This window comes from Lates calcarifer, linkage group LG16_LG22, assembly GCF_001640805.2.
Source record: "Lates calcarifer isolate ASB-BC8 linkage group LG16_LG22, TLL_Latcal_v3, whole genome shotgun sequence".
In the NCBI taxonomy this organism is placed as follows: domain Eukaryota; kingdom Metazoa; phylum Chordata; class Actinopteri; family Centropomidae; genus Lates; species Lates calcarifer.
Genome location: NC_066848.1, coordinates 88,733 through 112,650, shown reverse-complemented (window position 1 = coordinate 112,650; position 23,918 = coordinate 88,733). Strand labels below are relative to the sequence as shown.

General features: G+C 41.6%; 2 protein-coding genes across 53 annotated transcripts; one reads left to right on the top strand and one right to left on the bottom strand.

Moving 5' to 3' along the window:
• Positions 1–65: 65 nt before the first annotated feature.
• Positions 66–1,794, top strand: LOC108873844 (barrier-to-autointegration factor). Of its 3 annotated transcripts, none has more exons than XM_018662163.2 (4): positions 66–166; positions 300–349; positions 1,218–1,348; positions 1,451–1,794. In XM_018662163.2, the coding sequence occupies exons 3-4, from the start codon at positions 1,223–1,225 to the stop codon at positions 1,595–1,597; spliced, it is 273 nt and encodes a 90-aa protein (XP_018517679.1). In that variant the 5' UTR covers positions 66–166; positions 300–349; positions 1,218–1,222; the 3' UTR covers positions 1,598–1,794. The 3 variants fall into 3 exon arrangements, with proteins under 3 accessions (XP_018517679.1, XP_018517678.1, XP_018517677.1); XM_018662161.2 differs by having other exon boundaries at positions 88–195; XM_018662162.2 differs by lacking the exon at positions 300–349 and having other exon boundaries at positions 81–166.
• A 170-nt stretch (positions 1,795–1,964) lies between these two features.
• On the bottom strand, positions 1,965–22,677 carry LOC108873842 (NACHT, LRR and PYD domains-containing protein 12). 50 transcript variants are annotated; one of them, XM_051076821.1, is made up of 23 exons: positions 22,465–22,677; positions 22,226–22,324; positions 21,893–22,060; positions 21,422–21,541; positions 20,533–20,655; positions 19,829–19,951; positions 18,951–19,073; positions 17,433–17,555; positions 16,555–16,677; positions 15,039–15,161; positions 14,413–14,532; positions 12,225–14,219; positions 11,338–11,514; positions 10,663–10,839; positions 9,176–9,349; positions 8,358–8,531; positions 7,907–8,080; positions 6,784–6,957; positions 5,811–5,987; positions 4,943–5,119; positions 3,973–4,146; positions 3,104–3,277; positions 1,965–2,831 (listed from the first exon to the last, which is right to left on the bottom strand). In XM_051076821.1, the coding sequence occupies exons 3-23, from the start codon at positions 22,030–22,032 to the stop codon at positions 2,819–2,821; spliced, it is 4,878 nt and encodes a 1,625-aa protein (XP_050932778.1). In that variant the 5' UTR covers positions 22,033–22,060; positions 22,226–22,324; positions 22,465–22,677; the 3' UTR covers positions 1,965–2,818. The 50 variants fall into 50 exon arrangements, with proteins under 50 accessions (XP_050932778.1, XP_050932779.1, XP_050932788.1 ...); XM_051076822.1 differs by lacking the exon at positions 14,413–14,532; XM_051076831.1 differs by lacking the exon at positions 8,358–8,531 and having other exon boundaries at positions 22,465–22,676.
• Positions 22,678–23,918: the final 1,241 nt, after the last annotated feature.

The following is a 23,918-nucleotide window of genomic DNA, read 5'->3' as shown; positions in this document are numbered from 1 at the left end:
CATCTTCTCCTCAACTCATCTTTGACTCTCTGCGTCTTGACGTCACGCTCCGGGCGTCAGATAATTCTATTCGTATTTCCGGGTTTCAGAATAAAACGCCTCCAGTTAAAAAAGTTTTGGTGTCGTTGCGGGTTCCTCGTGAAGTTCGAGGTGTGTTTGACGTCAGGTGAGTCAGACCGCTTCCTGCTGCTTCAGGTAACTTTCACCTGGTGTTTGAAGCTTCCTGTGTGCGGTGAAACCCGCGCTCTGACTCCACTTCTTCAGTTTTGTGTTGAAGTTTAAACTGTTTGTGTCTGTAGCTTCTGTCTGAGTGAACCCGGGTCCGCCTTCAGCAGGTCCAGACCAGCAGGTAAGGACTCCGTCTGAACCGGTTTACGTGTCGTTGTGGTGTGGCTCCACTGGTCTGACTGGGAGACTCCAGCTGCTTCGTTTCGTTTGTTTTAAGCAGAAAATCAGATCAGAGGAGAAACTGGATCTGAGCTGAGGACCGGAACATGGAGGGTCACTACTACAAAATAAAAGCCCGGTGTAGTCCCAGACGTGTTTAGCCTGTTAGCCTGTGTTAGCTGGAGGATCAGAGTCAGGTCTCAGTAAAACAGTGAGAGTCCAGAATCCTCTCCACTTCCTGTCACACCTGCACAAACACCTGCGTGGAACATTCACAGGAACATGGACGGATTCAGAGGAAACGGGGCCGTGGGCACAGACTGATTAAATAGGACCCCCCCCCCCCACCCACACACACACACACACACACACACACACACACACACACACGTGTCACATGATCTACTTTCACTGATCCTGTGTCAGACAAACAAAATACAGAAACAAATATAAACCAGAATAAAAACTATTACAGAGACTGAAAACTAACTCTAAAGTAACGAGTGTATATTCAATAGAAATCTGTTAATATGTCACATACAGCAGTACATTACTAAAGTAACTGTAATGTAACTGTCCCCTCAGTCATGATGGAGGACGCCATGTTTGTAGTTGTTATGAGTTAAAATCCAGAGGTTGTAATTTCCAGTTTTCTGATGTGTCATGAACGCAGCACACACACAGCTCCCTGAACACTCATGATCTACACTGTGTCGATCAGGATATTGATCATTGACAGTGAATCGCTGGATGCAGCTGAGTTCACTGTCTTCAGCCTGTGTCTCAGTCTGACCTGCGCTGATCCTGTGTTTTCTGTCCATGTTTTTCAGGGAGGATGTCCACCACGTCTCAGAAGCACCGGGACTTTGTCGGGGAGCCGATGGGAGATAAATCGGTGACGGCTCTGTCGGGGATCGGAGAGATTCTGGGGAAGAAGCTGGAGGAGCAGGGCTTCGATAAGGTGGAGAAAACACTCTGCAGTCTAACACTTCCTGAGTGGCGCCCCCCAGAGGCCGCAGTCTTAGATCGTGTTGACCTGATCTCTCTGCTCCTGTGTCTTCAGGCCTATGTGGTTCTGGGTCAGTTCCTGCTGCTGAAGAAAGACACGGAGATGTTCACCGAGTGGCTCAGAGACGCCAGCGGGGCGAACTCCCGTCAGGCCGGATCCTGTGCTCAGTGCCTGAGGGAGTGGTGCGACGCCTTCCTCTGAGACCCCGCCTCCTCCAATCCTGTCCCTCCTCAGCACGCTCACTTCCTGTTTCACTTCCTGTTTCTGCGTCTGTTGTTCAGCCTCCTGCAGGTTCACCTGGACAGTGATGATGTCACACTGACCTGACAGGTGTTGGTTTACCTGTTAAACCAGCTCGTTTCATTGGAGAAAGTTTAATAAAAGTTTGTCTGAAAGAAGCTGAGTTTCTGTTTGACTCCTGGCTGAGTGGAAACAGTCTGACAGTTTGAGAATCAGCTGAGTTCTTCAGATCCATCTTCTTTAGAAACACGAGACACAAAAAACTCAAACCTGAAACGTTTCAGCAGCTGAAGTTTAAAACAAAGTGTTTCTGTGAGAACAAATTCAATCAGATGTGAAATCAAAACTTTATTTTTATCATCATTTTATCACCAACATCAGTGAAGAAGCTCAGAAAGTAAATGACCGTGTCTCTGATCTCCTCAGTAAAACCTATTACTGCAGAAACAACCTTTACAGACAGACAGACAGACAGACAGACAGACAGGTCTGAGGATGTTACAGCTAAATACCAAAAACCTTTTCTTTTACTCATCGTAGCTGTGTCTGTAAATCTAATGTTCCCTCCAGATCTCACTGATCCTCCATCTACAGTTCTCTGCTCTGAAGCTTCAGTGTTTTCACTTTGGATAAAAGCGTCTGTTAAATGAGTGAATATAACATGCGGCTATAAAAACACCAAAGATGAAGTGAAGTGACTGGTTCAGTCTGTGTCTCCATCACAGACTTAAACAGCTGAAACATAAGATCAGAAAGTTCATTTAAAAACATTATTGTCCATGAAGAGAGTAAATGATCATTAAAGGATTAAATCAATGACACATCATAATGAACAGATGAATATAGTTAAAGTCTGTCTCACAACACACACACTCCTTAACATCAACATACCAACAGATAAAACCTGAGACTCTGCTGAAGCTGCAGCATCCAGACACACTGATGCTGCTCTGTCAGATCCAGAGGAACACACAGGGATGATGGTGGACTGGACTCTGTGTCTGACAGTGGAGCTGTTCTCAGATCAGTTCAGACTGCTTCTTCTGATTCCTCTGTCAGTCACTGCTGGATGAAGCTCTCCTCTCCACTCTACCTCCCAGTAACATGGTCCAGTCAGAGCCTCTCTACACACAAGCTGCTGCTGCTGCTGCTTCAACATCTGGATCATCAGGACTCAGCTCATCACCACCTCCACCTGCAGAGAGAGAGAGACAGAGCAGAGAGGAGGTGGATCAGTGTTTACAGAGACTCTCTTCATCAGCTTCTGGCTGATCTGATTGGCTGACTGTTCTCTGTCTTTCTGTCCAATCCTGAAGCCTGTCACCATTCTCCTCTCACAGCTTCACTGAGGAAAGCAGCCACTGAGAAGGTCCCAGCTTTACAGGAAACACTGGATCTCTGCTCTGATACTAACTGTGTTTAGGACAATACTGATGGAAGCAGCATGGACTGACTCCAGATACTGACCTCACAGTCTCCAGTCTGTAGTCTGGGTCCTTCACAAGATCATGGAGAGGCTTCACTGCTGAATCATTCAGGTTGTTCCAGCTCAGGTCCAGTTCTCTCAGATGGGAGGGGTTGGACTTCAGAGCTGAGGCCAGAGAAGAACAGCTGATCTCTGACAAACTGCAGTTCCTCAACCTGAATAAAGAATCAAAGATGGAGATCACATTATTGATCAATCTGATCTGTCCTGATCAATGAAAAACAATAACAACAATAACAACAACAACAACAACAACAATAATAACAACAACAACAACAACAACAATAATAATAATAATAATAATAATAATAATAATAATAATGAGTGGCAGTTAATGCAGTGAAACACATTTAACAAGTAAATTCAGCTCAGTTGTGTGACTTGTGTTAAAGGTCAAACACACACAGACACAGTTTGATCAAACAGACATTAGTCCTGATGATTCACTGAAATCAACTGAAACAGAAAACAACAAGAGTTTTTTCTTCATGTTCTTTGTCCAAATATCAGCTGTGAGGATCTTCTGTTTGTTGTTGTGACCAACGACCACTGGACATTTTCTACAGTGTATTTAGAAAACATGAGTCCTCTGACTGGGAGAAATACCAGTGTGTGAGTGGTGAAGGTTTGATTGAAGTGAACAGACATTATTGATGACAACTGACTGACATGAACTGAACCTGAAGGAATAATTCTCAGTGTGAGATCAGAACAACTGACAATATGGAACAACCACTATTTAACATGTCATTCATTCTAAATCAATGGATTCAAGTTCTGTGAAGATAAATGAGCTTCAGTTGTGGATTAAAGACAGAAGATCTCTGACAGTAACAGACAGTGAACTGACCTCAGAGTCTCCAGTCTACAGTCTGGACTCTGCAGAAAACCACACAGATCCTTCACTCCTGAATCATACAGGCTGTAGTTACTCAGGTCCAGGTCTCTCAGATGGGAGGGGTTGGACTTCAGAGCTGAGACCAGAGAAGAACAGCTGATCTCTGACAAACCACAGGACTCCAACCTGAATAAAGAATCAAAGATGTGAGTTTAGGAGACAAAGTTCCTGCTTGAAACCATTCAGTGTTTCATCATCTGTTCAGAGCTGAAGAAGGTTTAGAATGAACAAGTTTAGAAAGTGGAAACTCCAAACACCTGAACCAACAGGATGCAGCTTAAAAACAGTCAGAGACACAAAGAGAAAAACAGCTCTCATTAATATTAATGACAACATGCTGCTGCTTCAATAAAGACGTAGTGACTTCAGCTCTTAAACTCTGCAGCTCCACCACAGGCTCCATCTACAAACTCAGGCTGTGCAGACACATTTATCTGAGATTCAACTAAAGATCCTCGAGTTTTCAAAGAGAACAAACATGTCAGACTGAACTGTGGAGAAAAGTCGACCAATGATTCAAACTAAATCTCCAACATTGTCACTTCCTGCAGTGGAGACCACATTGAACAAACATGGTGAGTTTGGTCTGAATCTCTCAGTCAGTTTCTCTTCAGTCTCATCACTTGATGTCGTGTTGGAACAAGAAAATACTGAAGATACATTTGTTCATGTCAGAGTGGAAAACAGTCTGATGGGATTTAAACAGTGAAGGATTTTTCTTCTTCTATTAAAGTTTGAAATCTGTAGCTCAGCATTTCTCTGCCACAGTCACTGGACTAAACCACAGAAGAAGAAAACTGACTTTACCTTTAAGATCCTCAGTGTGGATCAGTATAATATGAGCCTGATGTCTGCAGGTTAGAGTCAACACAACTTTACCATCACATTCATCTCAGCACACAAAGAAAATATGGAGTCTGACCTCAGAGTCTCCAGTCTACAGTGTGGACTCTGCAGAAAACCACACAGCTCCTCCACTGCTGAATCCTGCAGGTTAATGTTGTTACTCAGGTCCAGTTCTCTCAGATGGGAGGGGTTGGACTTCAGAGCTGAGACCAGAGAAGAACAGCTGATCTCTGACAACCTGCAGGACTTCAACCTGAATAAAGAATCAAAGATGGAGATCAAATCATTGATAATCAATCAGATCTGTCCTGATCAATGAAAAACAATAACAACAATAACAACAACAACAACAATAATAATTATAATAATAATAATAATAATAATAATAATAAAATAATAATAATAATAATAATAATGAGTTGCAGTTAATGCAGTGAAACACATTTAACAAGTAAATTCAGCTCAGTTGTGTGACTTGTGTTAAAGGTCAAACACACACAGACACAGTTTGATCAAACAGACATTAGTCCTGATGATTCACTGAAATCAACTGAAACAGAAAACAACAAGAGTTTTTTCTTCATGTTCTTTGTCCAAATATCAGCTGTGAGGATCTTCTGTTTGTTGTTGTGACCAACGACCACTGGACATTTTCTACAGTGTATTTAGAAAACATGAGTCCTCTGACTGGGAGAAATACCAGTGTGTGAGTGGTGAAGGTTTGATTGAAGTGAACAGACATTATTGATGACAACTGACTGACATGAACTGAACCTGAAGGAATAATTCTCAGTGTGAGATCAGAACAACTGACAATATGGAACAACCACTATTTAACATGTCATTCATTCTAAATCAATGGATTCAAGTTCTGTGAAGATAAATGAGCTTCAGTTGTGGATTAAAGACAGAAGATCTCCAACAGTAACAGACAGTGAACTGACCTCAGAGTCTCCAGTCTACAGTCTGGACTCTGCAGAAAACCACACAGCTTCTTCACTGCTGAATCCTGCAGGTCGTTGTTCCAGCTCAGGTCCAGTTCTCTCAGATGGGAGGGGTTGGACTTCAGAGCTGAGACCAGAGAAGAACAGCTGATCTCTGACAAACTGCAGGACTTCAACCTGAATAAAGAATCAAAGATGTGAGTTTAGGAGACAAAGTTCCTGCTTGAATCCATTCAGTGTTTCATCATCTGTTCAGAGCTGAAGAAGGTTTAGAATGAACAAGTTTAGAAACTGGAAACTCCAAACACCTGAACCAACAGGATGCAGCTTAAAAACAGTCAGAGACACAAAGAGAAAAACAGCTCTCATTAATATTAATGACAACATGCTGCTGCTTCAATAAAGACGTAGTGACTTCAGCTCTTAAACTCTGCAGCTCCACCACAGGCTCCATCTACAAACTCAGGCTGTGCAGACACATTTATCTGAGATTCAACTAAAGATCCTCGAGTTTTCAAAGAGAACAAACATGTCAGACTGAACTGTGGAGAAAAGTCGACCAATGATTCAAACTAAATCTCCAACATTGTCACTTCCTGCAGTGGAGACCACATTGAACAAACATGGTGAGTTTGGTCTGAATCTCTCAGTCAGTTTCTCTTCAGTCTCATCACTTGATGTCGTGTTGGAACAAGAAAATACTGAAGATACATTTGTTCATGTCAGAGTGGAAAACAGTCTGATGGGATTTAAACAGTGAAGGATTTTTCTTCTTCTATTAAAGTTTGAAATCTGTAGCTCAGCATTTCTCTGCCACAGTCACTGGACTAAACCACAGAAGAAGAAAACTGACTTTACCTTTAAGATCCTCAGTGTGGATCAGTATAATATGAGCCTGATGTCTGCAGGTTAGAGTCAACACAACTTTACCATCACATTCATCTCAGCACACAAAGAAAATATGGAGTCTGACCTCAGAGTCTCCAGTCTACAGTGTGGACTCTGCAGAAAACCACACAGCTCCTTCACTCCTGAATCCTGCAGGTAGTTGTAGCTCAGGTCCAGTTCTCTCAGATGGGAGGGGTTGGACTTCAGAGCTGAGACCAGAGAAGAACAGCTGATCTCTGACAAACAGCAGTACTCCAACCTGAATAAAGAATAAAAGATGTGAGTTTAGGAGACAAAGTTCCTGCTTGAATCCATTCAGTGTTTCATCATCTGTTCAGAGCTGAAGAAGGTTTAGAATGAACAAGTTTAGAAACTGGAAACTCCAAACACCTGAACCAACAGGATGCAGCTTAAAAACAGTCAGAGACACAAAGGAGTTGAGCTTCTATCAACTAATAAAGGGAGAAATCTGTCCTTTGATTTTCTCTACATTCACTCATCCAGTCCACTTCAACCTGAACATGAGGAACATGAAACAACAGTGTGTGAGTACGTCAGAGCTGAGGCCACACATCCACATCACTGACCTCATCATTACAACAACAGTGTGTCACAAAGATGGCTGTGAGCGTCAGGAAAACCTCCACCCAGGATGATATATCAGGATTATTAACAGGTGGAACAAGTCATTGATGAACCACTGCTGCTATGGAAACCAAACATTACACCAACCCTCATCAAACATGCTAGATTTTCTGGTTTTCATCTAAGAGTCATGTATGAATCAGGAAATGGTTTAAACTCATGTTACAGATGGAAATTGTTTCTCTTATTTTTCTCACTGATGAAAAAAGAAACATTTCAATGATTTTCTTTTCTGCTTTTTTCTCCAGTGATGAAATCAAAACATGTCAAACACATTTTTAGTCTCACATCAAATCCTTCAGTAAAATACTGATTCTCCAGTTCAGGGAAAGACCTGCTGACTCACACTGATTCAATTTATCATCACTCACTTTACAATTTATTAGCTACACCTAGATAAAGCTAATGTATGATAATACAACAGGCCTGTGATAAATCCTCCTCCATCAGGATTATAATCTTCAGTTTGAATCTAATCTGTGTGAGAGGATGTTGATTTATTTTGGAGGCTGTAATTTGTCGTCATATTAATCTCAGCACAGAACTACAATACTGTGTCTGACCTCAGAGTCTCCAGTCTACAGTGTGGACTCCTCAGTAAACCACACAGCTCCTTCACTCCTGAATCCTGCAGGTTGTTGTTACTCAGGTTCAGGTCTCTCAGATGGGAGGGGTTGGACTTCAGAGCTGAGACCAGAGAAGAACAGCTGATCTCTGACAAACTGCAGGACTCCAACCTGAATAAAGAATAAAACAGAGATTAAAGAATAATTAATGTTCCAGTCAGATATGGACCAATCTGCCAAAAGAAAGACATGACAGTCAGAAGACACACAACATTATGCACCTTCTGTTTAAAGTGCATGGACAAATGAAAATCACCTGCAGAAACATTTAGTCCTATTTAGACTGAGGTAGTGGTGCACTGCTGCCTCATGTGGCTGAAATGACCCAACATCATTATTATCACCATGTTTCAGCCTCAATAAGCTCAGTCACTGACAGAGAACTGACCTCAGAGTCTCCAGTCCACAGTCTGGACTCTTCACAAGATCAGTCAGATCCTTCACATCTGAATCCTGCAGGTTGTTGAGAGTCAGGTCCAGTTCTCTCAGATGGGAGGGGTTGGACTTCAGAGCTGAGACCAGAGAAGAACAGCTGATCTCTGACAACCTGCAGGACTCCAACCTGAATAAAGAATAAAAGATGGAGATCAAATCATTGATAATCAATCAGATCTGTCCTAATCAATGAAAAACAACAACAACAACAACAACAATAATAATAATAATAATAATAATAATGAGTGGCAGTTAATGCAGTGAAACACATTTAACAAGTAAATTCAGCTCAGTTGTGTGACTTGTGTTAAAGGTCAAACACACACAGACACAGTTTGATCAAACAGACATTAGTCCTGATGATTCACTGAAATCAACTGAAACAGAAAACAACAAGAGTTTTTTCTTCATGTTCTTTGTCCAAATATCAGCTGTGAGGATCTTCTGTTTGTTGTTGTGACCAACGACCACTGGACATTTTCTACAGTGTATTTAGAAAACATGAGTCCTCTGACTGGGAGAAATACCAGTGTGTGAGTGGTGAAGGTTTGATTGAAGTGAACAGACATTATTGATGACAACTGACTGACATGAACTGAACCTGAAGGAATAATTCTCAGTGTGAGATCAGAACAACTGACAATATGGAACAACCACTATTTAACATGTCATTCATTCTAAATCAATGGATTCAAGTTCTGTGAAGATAAATGAGCTTCAGTTGTGGATTAAAGACAGAAGATCTCTGACAGTAACAGACAGTGAACTGACCTCAGAGTCTCCAGTCTACAGTCTGGACTCCTCAGTAAACCACACAGATCCTTCACTCCTGAATCCTGCAGGTCATTGTTACTCAGGTCCAGGTCTCTCAGATGGGAGGGGTTGGACTTCAGAGCTGAGACCAGAGAAGAACAGCTGATCTCTGACAAACTGCAGGACTCCAACCTGAATAAAGAATCAAAGATGGAGATCAAATCATTGATAATCAGATATAAACTAAACTGAATACAAACTATTTTAAATTACAGATGGATTTAATAGAATACTTTGGAAAATGCTCAGCTGAAATGTCAACATGATTCCTGCTGAACAATAAACAACAACAATAATAATAATAATAACTTGAGTCATATCAGACAGAAACAGTTAGTTCATCACTGGTCAGTTTGGAGATTTGGGGCTTTTTGCTTCTAGAACATGTTTGACTTCAGACTAGTGGAAAGAAAAGGTCAGAAATCCACAGCTGAGTGTTTCTCTATCTACAGTTTGTCCCAGCAGTTGTTGTTCTCCTGCAGCATGCAGCACTGTGTCTGCTGTCTGCAGCAGGTCATGTGTGGGATGGTTGTAAAGCTCTCTCTCCTGCAGTGTTATCACAGACAAACATTTCATCTGGATCAGCAACAAAGCCTGAAAATACACAGGAGGGTTGATGACTCAGCACAACATCTCATTGGCTGCTGTCCATCTCTGACAACGTGATTTGTTCAGATGAGTCATGTGACGTGCTCTGACACTTCCTGGCTGAGCTTTCAGCAGGAACTTTATCATCTGAAAATGAAGAAACAAGTGCGTCTAAAACCTTCCCAGAAAAGACGACAGCAGCTGTCACTTGGAATAAAAGCCTGATGTATCAATGATGAAATGTGTTGATGAAGAGCACAGATGGATAAAGTGTCAGTCAGAGAACAGCAGTGTTCAGACAGCAGAGGCTCATCATTCATGGAGCTCATCTGAATGAACTCATCAGTGGCTTCATTCGTCCTCACTGTGAAGGAACAGGCTTTAACATCAACAGTGAGCTGATCAATCAGAGCTTCAGCTGCAGTTTGCTTCTACACTGCAGTCTCTGAAAGAGATGGAGACCATGTATCTACATCTACACGTCTTCAACACTTCACCAGGAATCATGTTGTGTTTGATGAGTGTGCACGTGGTGCTCTCAGTGCACGAGTCAGGGCTGGAGGATGAAGCTGTAAAGAATCAGCAGAGCGTGGAGGATTCCTGGGCTTCATCTTCAAACTCATCAGAGACACAGAGTGAGTCAGGGGAGGAAACAGGGCTGAGACAGAGAAAAGCTGAAGCTGAAGGGAAACAAGAAACATCTCTCTCTGTGTCTGCATCAATCAAACTGGACCAGAAGTGACACATGACACTCAGAGACCTGGACTCACTGCACAGGACCAAGGAGCAGATCAGGCTCATACACATGTTGACCCAGATGTAGGAAGATCTCCAACAGTAACAGACAGTGAACTGACCTCAGAGTCTCCAGTCTACAGTCTGGACTCTGCAGAAAACCACACAGATCCTTCACTCCTGAATCCTGCAGCTCCCAGTTGTTACTCAGGTCCAGGTCTCTCAGATGGGAGGGGTTGGACTTCAGAGCTGAGACCAGAGAAGAACAGCTGATCTCTGACAAACTGCAGGACTTCAACCTGAATAAAGAATAAAAGATGGAGATCAAATCATTGATAATCAATCAGATCTGTCCTGATCAATGATGTTCAGTCTAAAATGAGTAGAGTGACTTTGTCCTTCTGTTATTGTGGATCATCATAATGTCAGCCTTCTACAGACATCATCCAAATATCAGCTCAACATTCATCCACCTGTTCATGTCAACACTGATTCAGAACCTGCTGCTGACCTCAGTCAGTCTCTAACTACAGGATCAATATCACATCAGACACGTTGGACTAAACTTACTTTTTTACACTCATGCATCAGTCTAAACTTGTTTCACTGTTCACATTTGCTCCAACATATGATCAGCCTGTCAGTTCTGTCTAAAACATTCTGAATTACACTGAACTGTTTGAAAGACAGTGTTTATCCATTTGATAAGACAGAAAATTCCTGGAAATACTGAACTTTGTGTTCAAACAAATCCTGAACATTTATCAACCAAAACCTTAAAACTTCAGTGAACTGACCTCAGAGTCTCCAGTCTGCAGTTTGGACTCTCCAGTCCAGCAGAAACCAGCTTCACTCCTGAATCCTTCAAGTCTTTGTTGTCACTCAGGTCCAGTTCTCTCAGATGGGAGGGGTTGGACTTCAGAGCTGAGGCCACGACTTCACAGTCAGTCTCTGAGAGTCCACAACCACCAAGTCTGTCAGGACACATGTTATAGAACATGTTATTATCAAAGAGGACACTTTATATTGACTTGAAGCATTTGATGAGTTGGACACGTCCTGTTTTCATCTCATTTTCATGTGTTTTGCTCACAATGCACAATTCCACACCAAAAGTGATTCGAGGTCACAGTACAACTCTGTTTGCACATCTCATGACTGAAAAGAAGCAGGAAGAAGAAAAATCTTATTATACTCAACTTTGAACAAAACCAACCTTTGACTGAAAAACTAAAACTGTTTGTAACTCAACAAGATGTTTGATGAACATCTGCTACAAAAACACAACAAGACAAACACAATGAGGTTCTGATCCTTTGGGACTTGAACCATCAATAAATCCATGGTTTAAAGTCATTTAACTGATAAAATGCTGTTGTGATCAAACATCAACCAGAACCAGTTTATTAGTCTGATCAGGTTTACAGCTCGTCTCCATCACTCTCAGGAAGATCAATACAAAACTGTTCACTGTAAAAATTATTAGAAATAAATAAAGAACTGTTCATTATAAACACAACCAACCAAGAATCAGTATTTAACTCTCACACAATCTGAAACAGATACTTTAATTAAATAAGTGGAAATCTATTTTAATAATAATGATCTGAGTTTTATACAGTATATGTTATATTTCATTACTAATCTACATCATGATAATAACATTAATCAGCTGTGGACTCACTGAGCCTTCCTGCAGTTCCTCACAGCTGGGATCAGTCTCCGTCGTCCCTCCTCTGATGTGTTGTACTTCTTTGGGTCAAACTCATCCAGAACCTCCTCTGACATCTGCAGCATGTAGGCCAGAGCTGAGCACTGGATCATAGAGAGTCTCTTCTTTGATCTGTTCTCTGACTTCAGGAACTCTTGGATCTCCTGATGAACTGAGTGGTCGTTCATCTCCATCAGACAGTGGAAGATGTTGATGCTTCTGTCAGGAGACGCATTTGTCCTCATCTTCTTCAGGTTGTTGATGGCTCTCTGGATGATTTCTGGACTGTTCTCTGTCTGACCCAGCAGACCTCCTAAGACTCTCTGGTTGGACTCCAGAGAGAGGCCATGAAGGAAGCGAACAAACAGGTCCAGGTGGCCATTTTTACTTCTCAGAGATTTTTTGACTGCTTCATTCAGGAAGTCATTCAGGGTTGAATCAACATATTTATTTCCCAGGAACTTCTTCAGTACCTTTGTCTTCCTGTTGGTGAAACAGTGGAACATGTAGACTGCAGCCAGAAACTCCTGAACGCTCAGATGAACAAAGCAGTAGACTGTTTTCTGGAAGATCACACTCTCTCTTTTGAAGATCTCTGTACAAACTCCTGAGTACACCAAGGCCTCTGTCACATCAAGACCACACTGCTCCAGGTCTTCTTGGTAGAACATGATGTTTCCTTTCTCAAGTTGTTCAAACGCCAGCCTCCCCAGCTTCAGAAGAACTTCCCTGTCAGCCTCCGTCAGCTCCTGTGGACTCGTCTCATGTCCCTCATGGTACTTGTTCTTCTTCCTCTTTGTCTGAACCAGCAGGAAGTGTGAGTACAGGTCAGTCATGGTCTTGGGCAGCTCTCCTCTCTGCTCTGTAGTCAACATGTGCTCCAGAACTGTAGCAGCGATCCAGCAGAAGACTGGGATTTGACACATGATGTGGAGGCTCCTGGAGGTCTTGATGTGTGAGATGGTTCTGTTGGACAGCTCTTCATCACTGGATCTCCTCCTGAAGTACTCCTCCTTCTGTGGGTCAGTGAAGCCTCGTACTTCTGTTACCCTGTCAACACATGAAGGAGGGATCTGATTGGCCGCTGCAGGTCTGGAAGTTATCCAGACCAGAGCCGAGGGAAGCAGATTCCCCTGGATGAGGTTTGTCAGCAGCTCGTTGACTGATGACTTCTGTGTGACGTCAGACACAACCTTCCTGTTGTTGAAATCCAGTGAAAGTCTGCTTTCATCCAGGCCGTCAAAGATGAACAGAACTTTACAGACAGCCAGCTTCTCTGCTGTGACCTTCTGTAATGTTGGATGGAAAACATGGAGCAGCGTGAGAAGACTGTACTGCTCATCTCTGATCAGGTTCAGCTCCCTGAACGAAAGCAGAACCAGCAGACTGACATCTTGGTTTTCCAAGCCCTCTGCCCAGTCCAGAGTGAACTTCTGCACTGAGAAGGTTTTTCCAACACCAGCGACGCCGTTGGTCAGAACCACTCTGATGTGTCTCTGTTGGTAAGGTAAGGCTTTAAAGACGTCCTGGCACCTGATTGGAGTGTCATGGAGGGTCTCCATCTTGATCTCCAGCTGCATCACCTCATGTTGGGTATTAACCTCTTCACTCTGTCCCTCTGTGATGTAGAGCTCAGTGTAGATCCTGTTGAGGAGGGTTCTACTTCCTGTTCCATCAGTTCCTTCAGTCACACGTTCACATCTCCTCCTCAGACTGATCTTATGTTCATCTAAAACCTCCTGCAGACCACTATCTGCTGTCTGCAGTCCAGGTCCTGGTCTGGGTCTTTTTCCACACTGGGGACAGGAGGAGTCTCCTGATGGACCAGACTGGTCCCAGTATGAGGTGATGCACTGTCTGCAGAACCAGTGTCCACAGCTGGTAGAGACTGGATCCTTCAGGACGTCCTGACACAGATCACAGCAGGACAGCTGCTCCTCCACAGGAACATGACTCCTCTTCCTCTCTCTGTGGAATCAACACATTCATTATAACACGTTACATCAGTGGAGGAAACCCACAGCTCACAGGATGAATTCAGCTCTATGACTGACTGTGACTGACTGTGACAAAGACAAATCCTCAGTAAATATCCACCCAGAGCTCCTACTGCTAATGTTGAAGCACATGTCAACACTGAATCATCTTCAGGTCAACGTACTGTGGAAACTGTCTCCAATGACTCCAGGGTCCAGGTCCATTACTGAGGTCTGGAGGTCTGTCTTTGGACCAGTCACTCTTCATAGACAGACAGCTGGATACTGGAGACTCTGCTCTGTGTCTGTGGAAACAACACATATTTTACACGTATTAACAAAAATACAAATACTTTGAATATTTATCTACTGTCCAGCACATTCAAATAACATCTTTCTGATAACTTGAGGTGGACGAGTGCTCGGCCTCAGCCTACCACAGTGTTACCCTGTATTCTGTGACCTGCAGCAACAACCAGTTCACCTTCAGGTAACATTCAGAACATCCTACAGAACAATACCATTTAACCCCATCTCTACCTACTCCCATAGATGTGGTCTTTGAACACATTAAAATACATCCTGTATCTCATCAGACCAGAGACATCACAGTTTTCAGCAGTGCTGCTTTTCTTCAGTGTTTCCTCAACAAACCTCTGAGCAGTCCTTCACTAAATAAATATATAATAAACACAATGTGACTGTGACTTTAGAGAAAAGAGCCACAAATCCTCAGTAAATATCCACCCAGAGCTCCTACTGCTAATGTTGAAACACATGTCAACACTGAATCATCTTCAGGTCAACTTACTGTGGAAACTGTCTCCAATGACTCCAGGGTCCAGGTCCATTACTGAAGACTGGAGGATTTAAATCTTTGGACCAGTCACTCTTCATAGACAGACAGCTGGATACTGGAGACTCTGCTCTGTGTCTGTGGAAACAACACATATTTTACATATTAACACTTTCACATATTAACACTCACAATCTTCTTGCTGTAGTGATCAGTCAGTGGTGATCAATAACATTCATCAGGGTGTTAAAAGAAATTCCCACTCCCTGCTCCAGAGGTTGGGTTCCACTTGTCTGGTTCAAAGTTGGTGAAATACTAAAATTCATTAACCTCTATGGCCAATGTGTCTCTGAAATGTTTCATTCTCTGTTTAGTCTCTGTTGCCTCTCTCTTACACCACAGACATCATCAAAGAAAAATTAAAGACCCAAACTCAGAGACACTGTTGTTACCAACAAACATGGCAGATTAGCTGAAATGTTCCAAAGTCAGTGAAACAACTGAAGCATGTCATATTTACAATTATATTTTAATATTTTTAATATTTATCTATCATCCAACATGTTCAAATTGTAGTGTAAGAAGCCAACAGCTATGTGATGTGCAAAGAGTAAAGTGCCTTTAAAAGAGAGAATATTGCAGCAAGCTAATGATTTAAAGGAACATTGTGATGAAATGGTATTATCATTATTTACTGTATGATTCAAAGTGATTCAAAGAAAACCTGTGTTAAATGTCACTGTGTGAGAGCAGATGTTAGTGTTCACTGCATATAATGCATACTTTTGGAAAAACCATATTAAAGTGTGAAAAAAGATACATTTAAAAAAAAAATGATACAAGGAAGAGTTAAGAAATAATTGTGTAAAGTCAAAGATAACTTCGTATTTAAAAAAATACAATCAGGACAGGCCAGAACATAATGGTGTATAACAGAGAGAGTGAACAGGTCAGATGAGGACAGGGCATGCCATGACATGACCCAGCAAGCGAAACTTGGCAAAAGAAAAGTCCAGGTGCTTTCCAGGAGATATTGGCATATGGCAAATAAGTTAATAGTGTATTTTAACGAGGGGACCAAGGATAGACATTTAGACGAACCAATGTTTTAATGGTGTAAATTTGATAAACCAATAAGATGACCTCAGAGGCGTGGAAAGTCACAGCCAGAACTGTATATAAAGAGGGACAGAGCCAGTACAGTTTTAGAGCTCTTCAGGTGTATCTTGTGTGCACTTTGAACTGTTCCCAGGTTTCTTTGTCGACAAATAAACTCTGCTGCCTTGGACACTGCCGTCTCCTGATAATTTTTGGACACCTGAATCTGGCTGAAGAATTCTGATCGTAGCCCAGTGGATTTGGGACTTTAAACCCAAATCCACATCAAAATAATATCAGTGTTCTTTCTGATAACTTGAGGAGGATGAGTGCTCGGCCTCAGCTTACAGCAACATACAGTTCATCTTCAGGAAACATTCAGAGCATCAGAGACATTAGACATGAAAACTGAATCATCTTCAGGTCAACGTACTGTGGAAACTGTCTCCAATGACTCCAGGGTCCAGGTCCATTACTGAAGAGTGGAGGATTAAAATGTTTGGACCAGTCACTCTTCATAGACAGACAGCTGGATACTGGAGACTCTGCTCTGTGTCTGTGGAAACAACACATATTTTACACGTATTAACAAAAATACAAATACTTTGAATATTTATCTACTGTCCAGCACATTCAAATAACATCTTTCTGATAACTTGAGGAGGACAAGTACTCGGCCTCAGCCTACCACAGTGTTACCCTGTATTCTGTGACCTGCAGCAACAACCAGTTCACCTTCAGGTAACATTCAGAACATCCTACAGAACAATACCATTTAACCCCATCTCTACCTACTCCCATAGATGTGGTCTTTGAACACATTAAAATACATCCTGTATCTCATCAGACCAGAGACATCACAGTTTTCAGCAGTGCTGCTTTTCTTCAGTGTTTCCTCAACAAACCTCTGAGCAGTCCTTCACTAAATAAATATATAATAAACACAATGTGACTGTGACTTTAGAGAAAAGAGCCACAAATCCTCAGTAAATATCCACCCAGAGCTCCTACTGCTAATGTTGAAACACATGTCAACACTGAATCATCTTCAGGTCAACTTACTGTGGAAACTGTCTCCATCACAGCTGACAAACAGAACAATCTGTCCTCTGTTGCTCATCTTAAAACACTGGCTGAATAAAAACAGTGGTCAGTGTTTCAGAGCAGTGATCCAGCTCTCTGTAGTGGTGGAAATAAGGCTGTCAGTGCTCAAACAACAGAAAACATCAGTGACTGAATTTAAAAAAGCCCAGTCTTGTGGTTCAGGTTATTAAACCATTAAAAAACTGAATCATCTTCAGGTCAGCTTACGGTTCAAACTGTCTCCAGTGACTCCAGGGTCCAGGTCCATTACTGAGGTCTGGAGGATTTAAATCTTTGGACCAGTCACTCTTCATAGACAGACAGCTGGATACTGGATGCTCTGCTCTCTGTCTGTGGAAACAACACATATTTTACACATATTAACACTTTCACATATTAACACTCACAATCTTCTTGCTGTAGTGATCAGTCAGTGGTGATCAATAACATTCATCAGGGTGTTAAAAGAAATTCCCACTCCCTGCTCCAGAGGTTGGGTTCCACTTGTCTGGTTCAAAGTTGGTGAAATACTAAAATTCATTAACCTCTATGGCCAATGTGTCTCTGAAATGTTTCATTCTCTGTTTAGTCTCTGTTGCCTCTCTCTTACACCACAGACATCATCAAAGAAAAATTAAAGACCCAAACTCAGAGACACTGTTGTTACCAACAAACATGGCAGATTAGCTGAAATGTTCCAAAGTCAGTGAAACAACTGAAGCATGTCATATTTACAATTATATTTTAATATTTTTAATATTTATCTATCATCCAACATGTTCAAATTGTAGTGTAAGAAGCCAACAGCTATGTGATGTGCAAAGAGTAAAGTGCCTTTAAAAGAGAGAATATTGCAGCAAGCTAATGATTTAAAGGAACATTGTGATGAAATGGTATTATCATTATTTACTGTATGATTCAAAGTGATTCAAAGAAAACCTGTGTTAAATGTCACTGTGTGAGAGCAGATGTTAGTGTTCACTGCATATAATGCATACTTTTGGAAAAACCATATTAAAGTGTGAAAAAAGATACATTTAAAAAAAAAATGATACAAGGAAGAGTTAAGAAATAATTGTGTAAAGTCAAAGATAACTTCGTATTTAAAAAAATACAATCAGGACAGGCCAGAACATAATGGTGTATAACAGAGAGAGTGAACAGGTCAGATGAGGACAGGGCATGCCATGACATGACCCAGCAAGCGAAACTTGGCAAAAGAAAAGTCCAGGTGCTTTCCAGGAGATATTGGCATATGGCAAATAAGTTAATAGTGTATTTTAACGAGGGGACCAAGGATAGACATTTAGACGAACCAATGTTTTAATGGTGTAAATTTGATAAACCAATAAGATGACCTCAGAGGCGTGGAAAGTCACAGCCAGAACTGTATATAAAGAGGGACAGAGCCAGTACAGTTTTAGAGCTCTTCAGGTGTATCTTGTGTGCACTTTGAACTGTTCCCAGGTTTCTTTGTCGACAAATAAACTCTGCTGCCTTGGACACTGCCGTCTCCTGATAATTTTTGGACACCTGAATCTGGCTGAAGAATTCTGATCGTAGCCCAGTGGATTTGGGACTTTAAACCCAAATCCACATCAAAATAATATCAGTGTTCTTTCTGATAACTTGAGGAGGATGAGTGCTCGGCCTCAGCTTACAGCAACATACAGTTCATCTTCAGGAAACATTCAGAGCATCAGAGACATTAGACATGAAAACTGAATCATCTTCAGGTCAACGTACTGTGGAAACTGTCTCCAATGACTCCAGGGTCCAGGTCCATTACTGAAGAGTGGAGGATTAAAATGTTTGGACCAGTCACTCTTCATAGACAGACAGCTGGATACTGGAGACTCTGCTCTGTGTCTGTGGAAACAACACATATTTTACACGTATTAACAAAAATACAAATACTTTGAATATTTATCTACTGTCCAGCACATTCAAATAACATCTTTCTGATAACTTGAGGTGGACGAGTGCTCGGCCTCAGCCTACCACAGTGTTACCCTGTATTCTGTGACCTGCAGCAACAACCAGTTCACCTTCAGGTAACATTCAGAACATCCTACAGAACAATACCATTTAACCCCATCTCTACCTACTCCCATAGATGTGGTCTTTGAACACATTAAAATACATCCTGTATCTCATCAGACCAGAGACATCACAGTTTTCAGCAGTGCTGCTTTTCTTCAGTGTTTCCTCAACAAACCTCTGAGCAGTCCTTCACTAAATAAATATATAATAAACACAATGTGACTGTGACTTTAGAGAAAAGAGCCACAAATCCTCAGTAAATATCCACCCAGAGCTCCTACTGCTAATGTTGAAACACATGTCAACACTGAATCATCTTCAGGTCAACTTACTGTGGAAACTGTCTCCATCACAGCTGACAAACAGAACAATCTGTCCTCTGTTGCTCATCTTAAAACACTGGCTGAATAAAAACAGTGGTCAGTGTTTCAGAGCAGTGATCCAGCTCTCTGTAGTGGTGGAAATAAGGCTGTCAGTGCTCAAACAACAGAAAACATCAGTGACTGAATTTAAAAAAGCCCAGTCTTGTGGTTCAGGTTATTAAACCATTAAAAAACTGAATCATCTTCAGGTCAGCTTACGGTTCAAACTGTCTCCAGTGACTCCAGGGTCCAGGTCCATTACTGAGGTCTGGAGGATTTAAATCTTTGGACCAGTCACTCTTCATAGACAGACAGCTGGATACTGGATGCTCTGCTCTCTGTCTGTGGAAACAACACATATTTTACACATATTAACACTTTCACATATTAACACTCACAATCTTCTTGCTGTAGTGATCAGTCAGTGGTGATCAATAACATTCATCAGGGTGTTAAAAGAAATTCCCACTCCCTGCTCCAGAGGTTGGGTTCCACTTGTCTGGTTCAAAGTTGGTGAAATACTAAAATTCATTAACCTCTATGGCCAATGTGTCTCTGAAATGTTTCATTCTCTGTTTAGTCTCTGTTGCCTCTCTCTTACACCACAGACATCATCAAAGAAAAATTAAAGACCCAAACTCAGAGACACTGTTGTTACCAACAAACATGGCAGATTAGCTGAAATGTTCCAAAGTCAGTGAAACAACTGAAGCATGTCATATTTACAGGAGGAACCACACATAATTGTTTAAATATTTATCTATCATCCAACATGTTCAAATAATATCAGTGTTCTTTCTGATAACTGGAGGAGGACGAGTGCTCGGCCTCAGCTTACAGCAACACACAGTTCACCTTCAGGTAATATTCAGAGCATCAGAGACATTAGACATGAAAACTGAATCATCTTCAGGTCAGCTTACTGTGGAAACTGTCTCCAGTGACTCCAGGGTCCAGGTCCATTACTGAAGACTGGAGGATTTAAATCTTTGGACCAGTCACTCTTCATAGACAGACAGCTGGATACTGGAGACTCTGCTCTCCGTCTGTGGAAACAACACATATTTTACACATATTAACACTTTCACATATTAACACTCACAATCTTCTTGCTGTAGTGATCAGTCAGTGGTGATCAATAACATTCATCAGGGTGTTAAAAGAAATTTCCACTCCCTGCTCCAGAGGTTGGGTTCCACTTGTTGGTTCCATTTTGGACCTGGTTCCGAGTTGGACCTGGTTCCAAGTTGGTGAAATACTAAAATTCATTAACCATCATTAAACTAAAAAACACAAATTAAAGAACAAACGTAATAACAAGAGGTGGGGAAATTTTTTTTCAAATTCTTAGATGCTGGATCTGGTTCCAAGTTGGTAAAATAGATTCATTAAGCTCTGCAGCCAATGAATCCATCATCAAATCTGTCAGTCATACTCTCTGTTTAGTCTCTGACACCACAGGCATCAGCAAAGAAAAACAAAAGACCTGAACAAACATGAAAACTCAGAGACACTTGTTACCAACAAATATGGCCAACCAACTGAAATGTTCCAAAGTCAATGACACAGCTGAACCATCTCATATTTACAAGAGGAACTGCACATCGTTTATTTTTTTAATTAATATCTATAGACTTATTTTTTTCTGAAAACTTGAAGAGGACAAGTACTCAGCCTCAGCCTACCACAGTGTTACCCTGTATTCTGTGACCTGCAGCAACAACCAGTTCACCTTCAGGTAACATTCAGAACATCCTACAGAACATCAGAGACATTAGACATGAAAACTGAATCATCTTCAGGTCAACTTACTGTGGAAACTGTCTCCAATGACTCCAGGGTCCAGGTCCATTACTGAGGTCTGGAGGTCTGTCTTTGGACCAGTCACTCTTCATAGACAGACAGCTGGATACTGGAGACTCTGCTCTCTGTCTGTGGAAACAACACATATTTTACATATTAACACTTTCCCACTGTAGTGATCAGTCAGTGGTGATCAATAACAATCACTGAATCATCTTCAGGTCAGTTTACAGTAGAAACTGTCTCCATCACAGCTGACAAACAGAACAATCTGTCCTCTGTTGCTCATCTTAAAACACTGGCTGAATAAAAACAGTGGTCAGTGTTTCAGAGCAGTGATCCAGCTCTCTGTAGTGGTGGAAATAAGGCTGTCAGTGCTCAAACAACAGAAAACATCAGTGACTGAATTTAAAAAAGCCCAGTCTTGTGGTTCAGGTTATTAAACCATTAAAAAACTGAATCATCTTCAGGTCAGCTTACGGTTCAAACTGTCTCCAGTGACTCCAGGGTCCAGGTCCATTACTGAGGTCTGGAGGATTAAAATCTTTGGACCAGTCACTCTTCATAGACAGACAGCTGGATACTGGAGACTCTGCTCTGTCCTCCTCTGTCCACATCATGTCCAGCCTGAGAGGTAAACCTGTAACACTGGAGACACAGACACAGACAGACAGACAGACAGACAGAGACAGAGACACAGACACAGACACAGACACACACACACACACACACACACACACACACACACACACAGTTTAATAAACCCAGGTGGTTGTGATAGTACTAATGTAAATTACATAAAAAGCTGCTAACTTCAGAGGTGGAGCAATGACTCCATTTGGCAATTGCCTGATGGTGGTTTAAACCCAACAACTGGTCAGACTTCAGATAAACGTCACGTGTTGTATTTCTCTGTGAGAGTGAAGAAAATATAATAGGAAAATAAAAAGGAAACAACATGAGATGGTTATTTTTCTAAATATAAATTTGACAGACCAAAAGAAAAAACTCTGACAGTTATCATAATTTGTAGACTTGATATTAACACTCACTTTGCACATGTCCTGTCTTTGTCTCTGTAGCTGCTGGAGTCACAGAAAACTCAGGAGAAACTACTTTTCTCTCCGGTTTTTACTCTTTATCTACTTCAACTGACGCCACTTCGTCTCTGTTCGCGCGCACAGAACAGGTTCGCCTCCACAGTTCGCGCCCTGAAATAAAAACTGCGCAACAGCGGTCAGCTGCTCCTAACGGACACAAACTGTTAAACAACCATCATTTAAAGTCGCTTTTAACTTTTTACAATCACTTACAACTCAACTTTCGAGCGGGAATTTAACTTTAGAGCTTTCTTAAAGTTTTCTGGCAGTTTGTGCGGTGTTAGCTGCCTACCCGGAAACGAAGACTTAATTTTTAATAAAACGGTTATTTTCCGGTAAACCTTCTGTTCCGTGTCCACAGTCGAAGTCAGACAGATTACTCAGAGACTACAGTCACCGTGAGACTAAACTACACCCTGTGACAGAGAAATAATAACGAGAAAAAAGTCAAACTGACAGAAGTCAAACTTACTCTGCGTCATCTCGTTTTCGCTCCGCTTCTTCCGTGTTTCTTTCTCTTCTTCGTTGGTGTTTATCGGCGGTTGGCAAACCATCATAAAGAGGTGCATTACCGCCACCTACTGGACCAATGTGGAACAGATTAAATAAAACTAGGTTATTTTGGTTATTCTTTTCTTTTAAAAGCTTAATACTGTCACCATAACAACGAGCCTTTTATTTTAATGGAGTTTATTTAATCAGCTGTTCAGTAACACTTTATATGAACTTTGTCTCAACCTTTATTTGATTTGTTCTGTAAAACAGCCAAAGCTTCAGGATATTACGTTGATAAAAAATCAGGATCAAATTAAACTAACTGATCTGAGAACAGCTCCACTGTCAGACACAGAGTCCAGTCCACCATCATCCCTAAACGGTCTGATGTGGATCAGGTGCTGTGTCCCTCACAGTCAGCAGGTCTCAGGTAAACACCTGTAGAGGTGATGGAGCGACGTGTTCGACAGTTCTCTCCACCTCCATCATCCAAACACTAAGTGAGGGAAATATCTGTCAGTGAAGCTGTTCTGGATCCTGGTGGTGGATCAACGTCTCACTGAGACTCTGTCTGTTGGTTTGTCCTTTCATCTGTCAGCGTCTCTACTTCCTGTTCTTTACTGTCTGATCTGACCAGGGTTCAGTTCTGCTGTTTTCAGAGCAGATTAAGAATCAGTTGTAGATTCACATGTAGATTAATTTTTTAAAATAAAAGGTTAAAATAACGTTCCAGCCTGTGAGATCATCAGTCTGCGTCATGGTCCACTCTTTGATTTTACCATCACATCTTTAAATAAACATAGAAGCAGCAGGTAAAAGGACAGATGAGTTTTCTTGGCCTGTTCTCTGAGCGTCGACTGTGTTTTATTAAAAATGTCTTGTTGTTTTTCTGAAGTGTTGAAATAAGCAGG

Coding starts and splice junctions, on each gene's coding strand:
- LOC108873844 (XM_018662163.2), top strand. CDS start 1,223: ATGTCCACCACGTCTCAGAAGCACCGGGACTTTGTCGGGGAGCCGATG. Junction 1,349..1,450: donor AGGAGCAGGGCTTCGATAAG/GTGGAGAAAACA, acceptor CTGTGTCTTCAG/GCCTATGTGGTTCTGGGTCA.
- LOC108873842 (XM_051076821.1), bottom strand. CDS start 22,032: ATGATGTGGACAGAGGAGGACAGAGCAGAGTCTCCAGTATCCAGCTGT. Junction 11,515..12,224: donor AGGAACTGCAGGAAGGCTCA/GTGAGTCCACAG, acceptor GTGTCCTGACAG/ACTTGGTGGTTGTGGACTCT. Junction 8,532..9,175: donor TGTAGACTGGAGACTCTGAG/GTCAGTTCACTG, acceptor TTCTTTATTCAG/GTTGGAGTCCTGCAGGTTGT.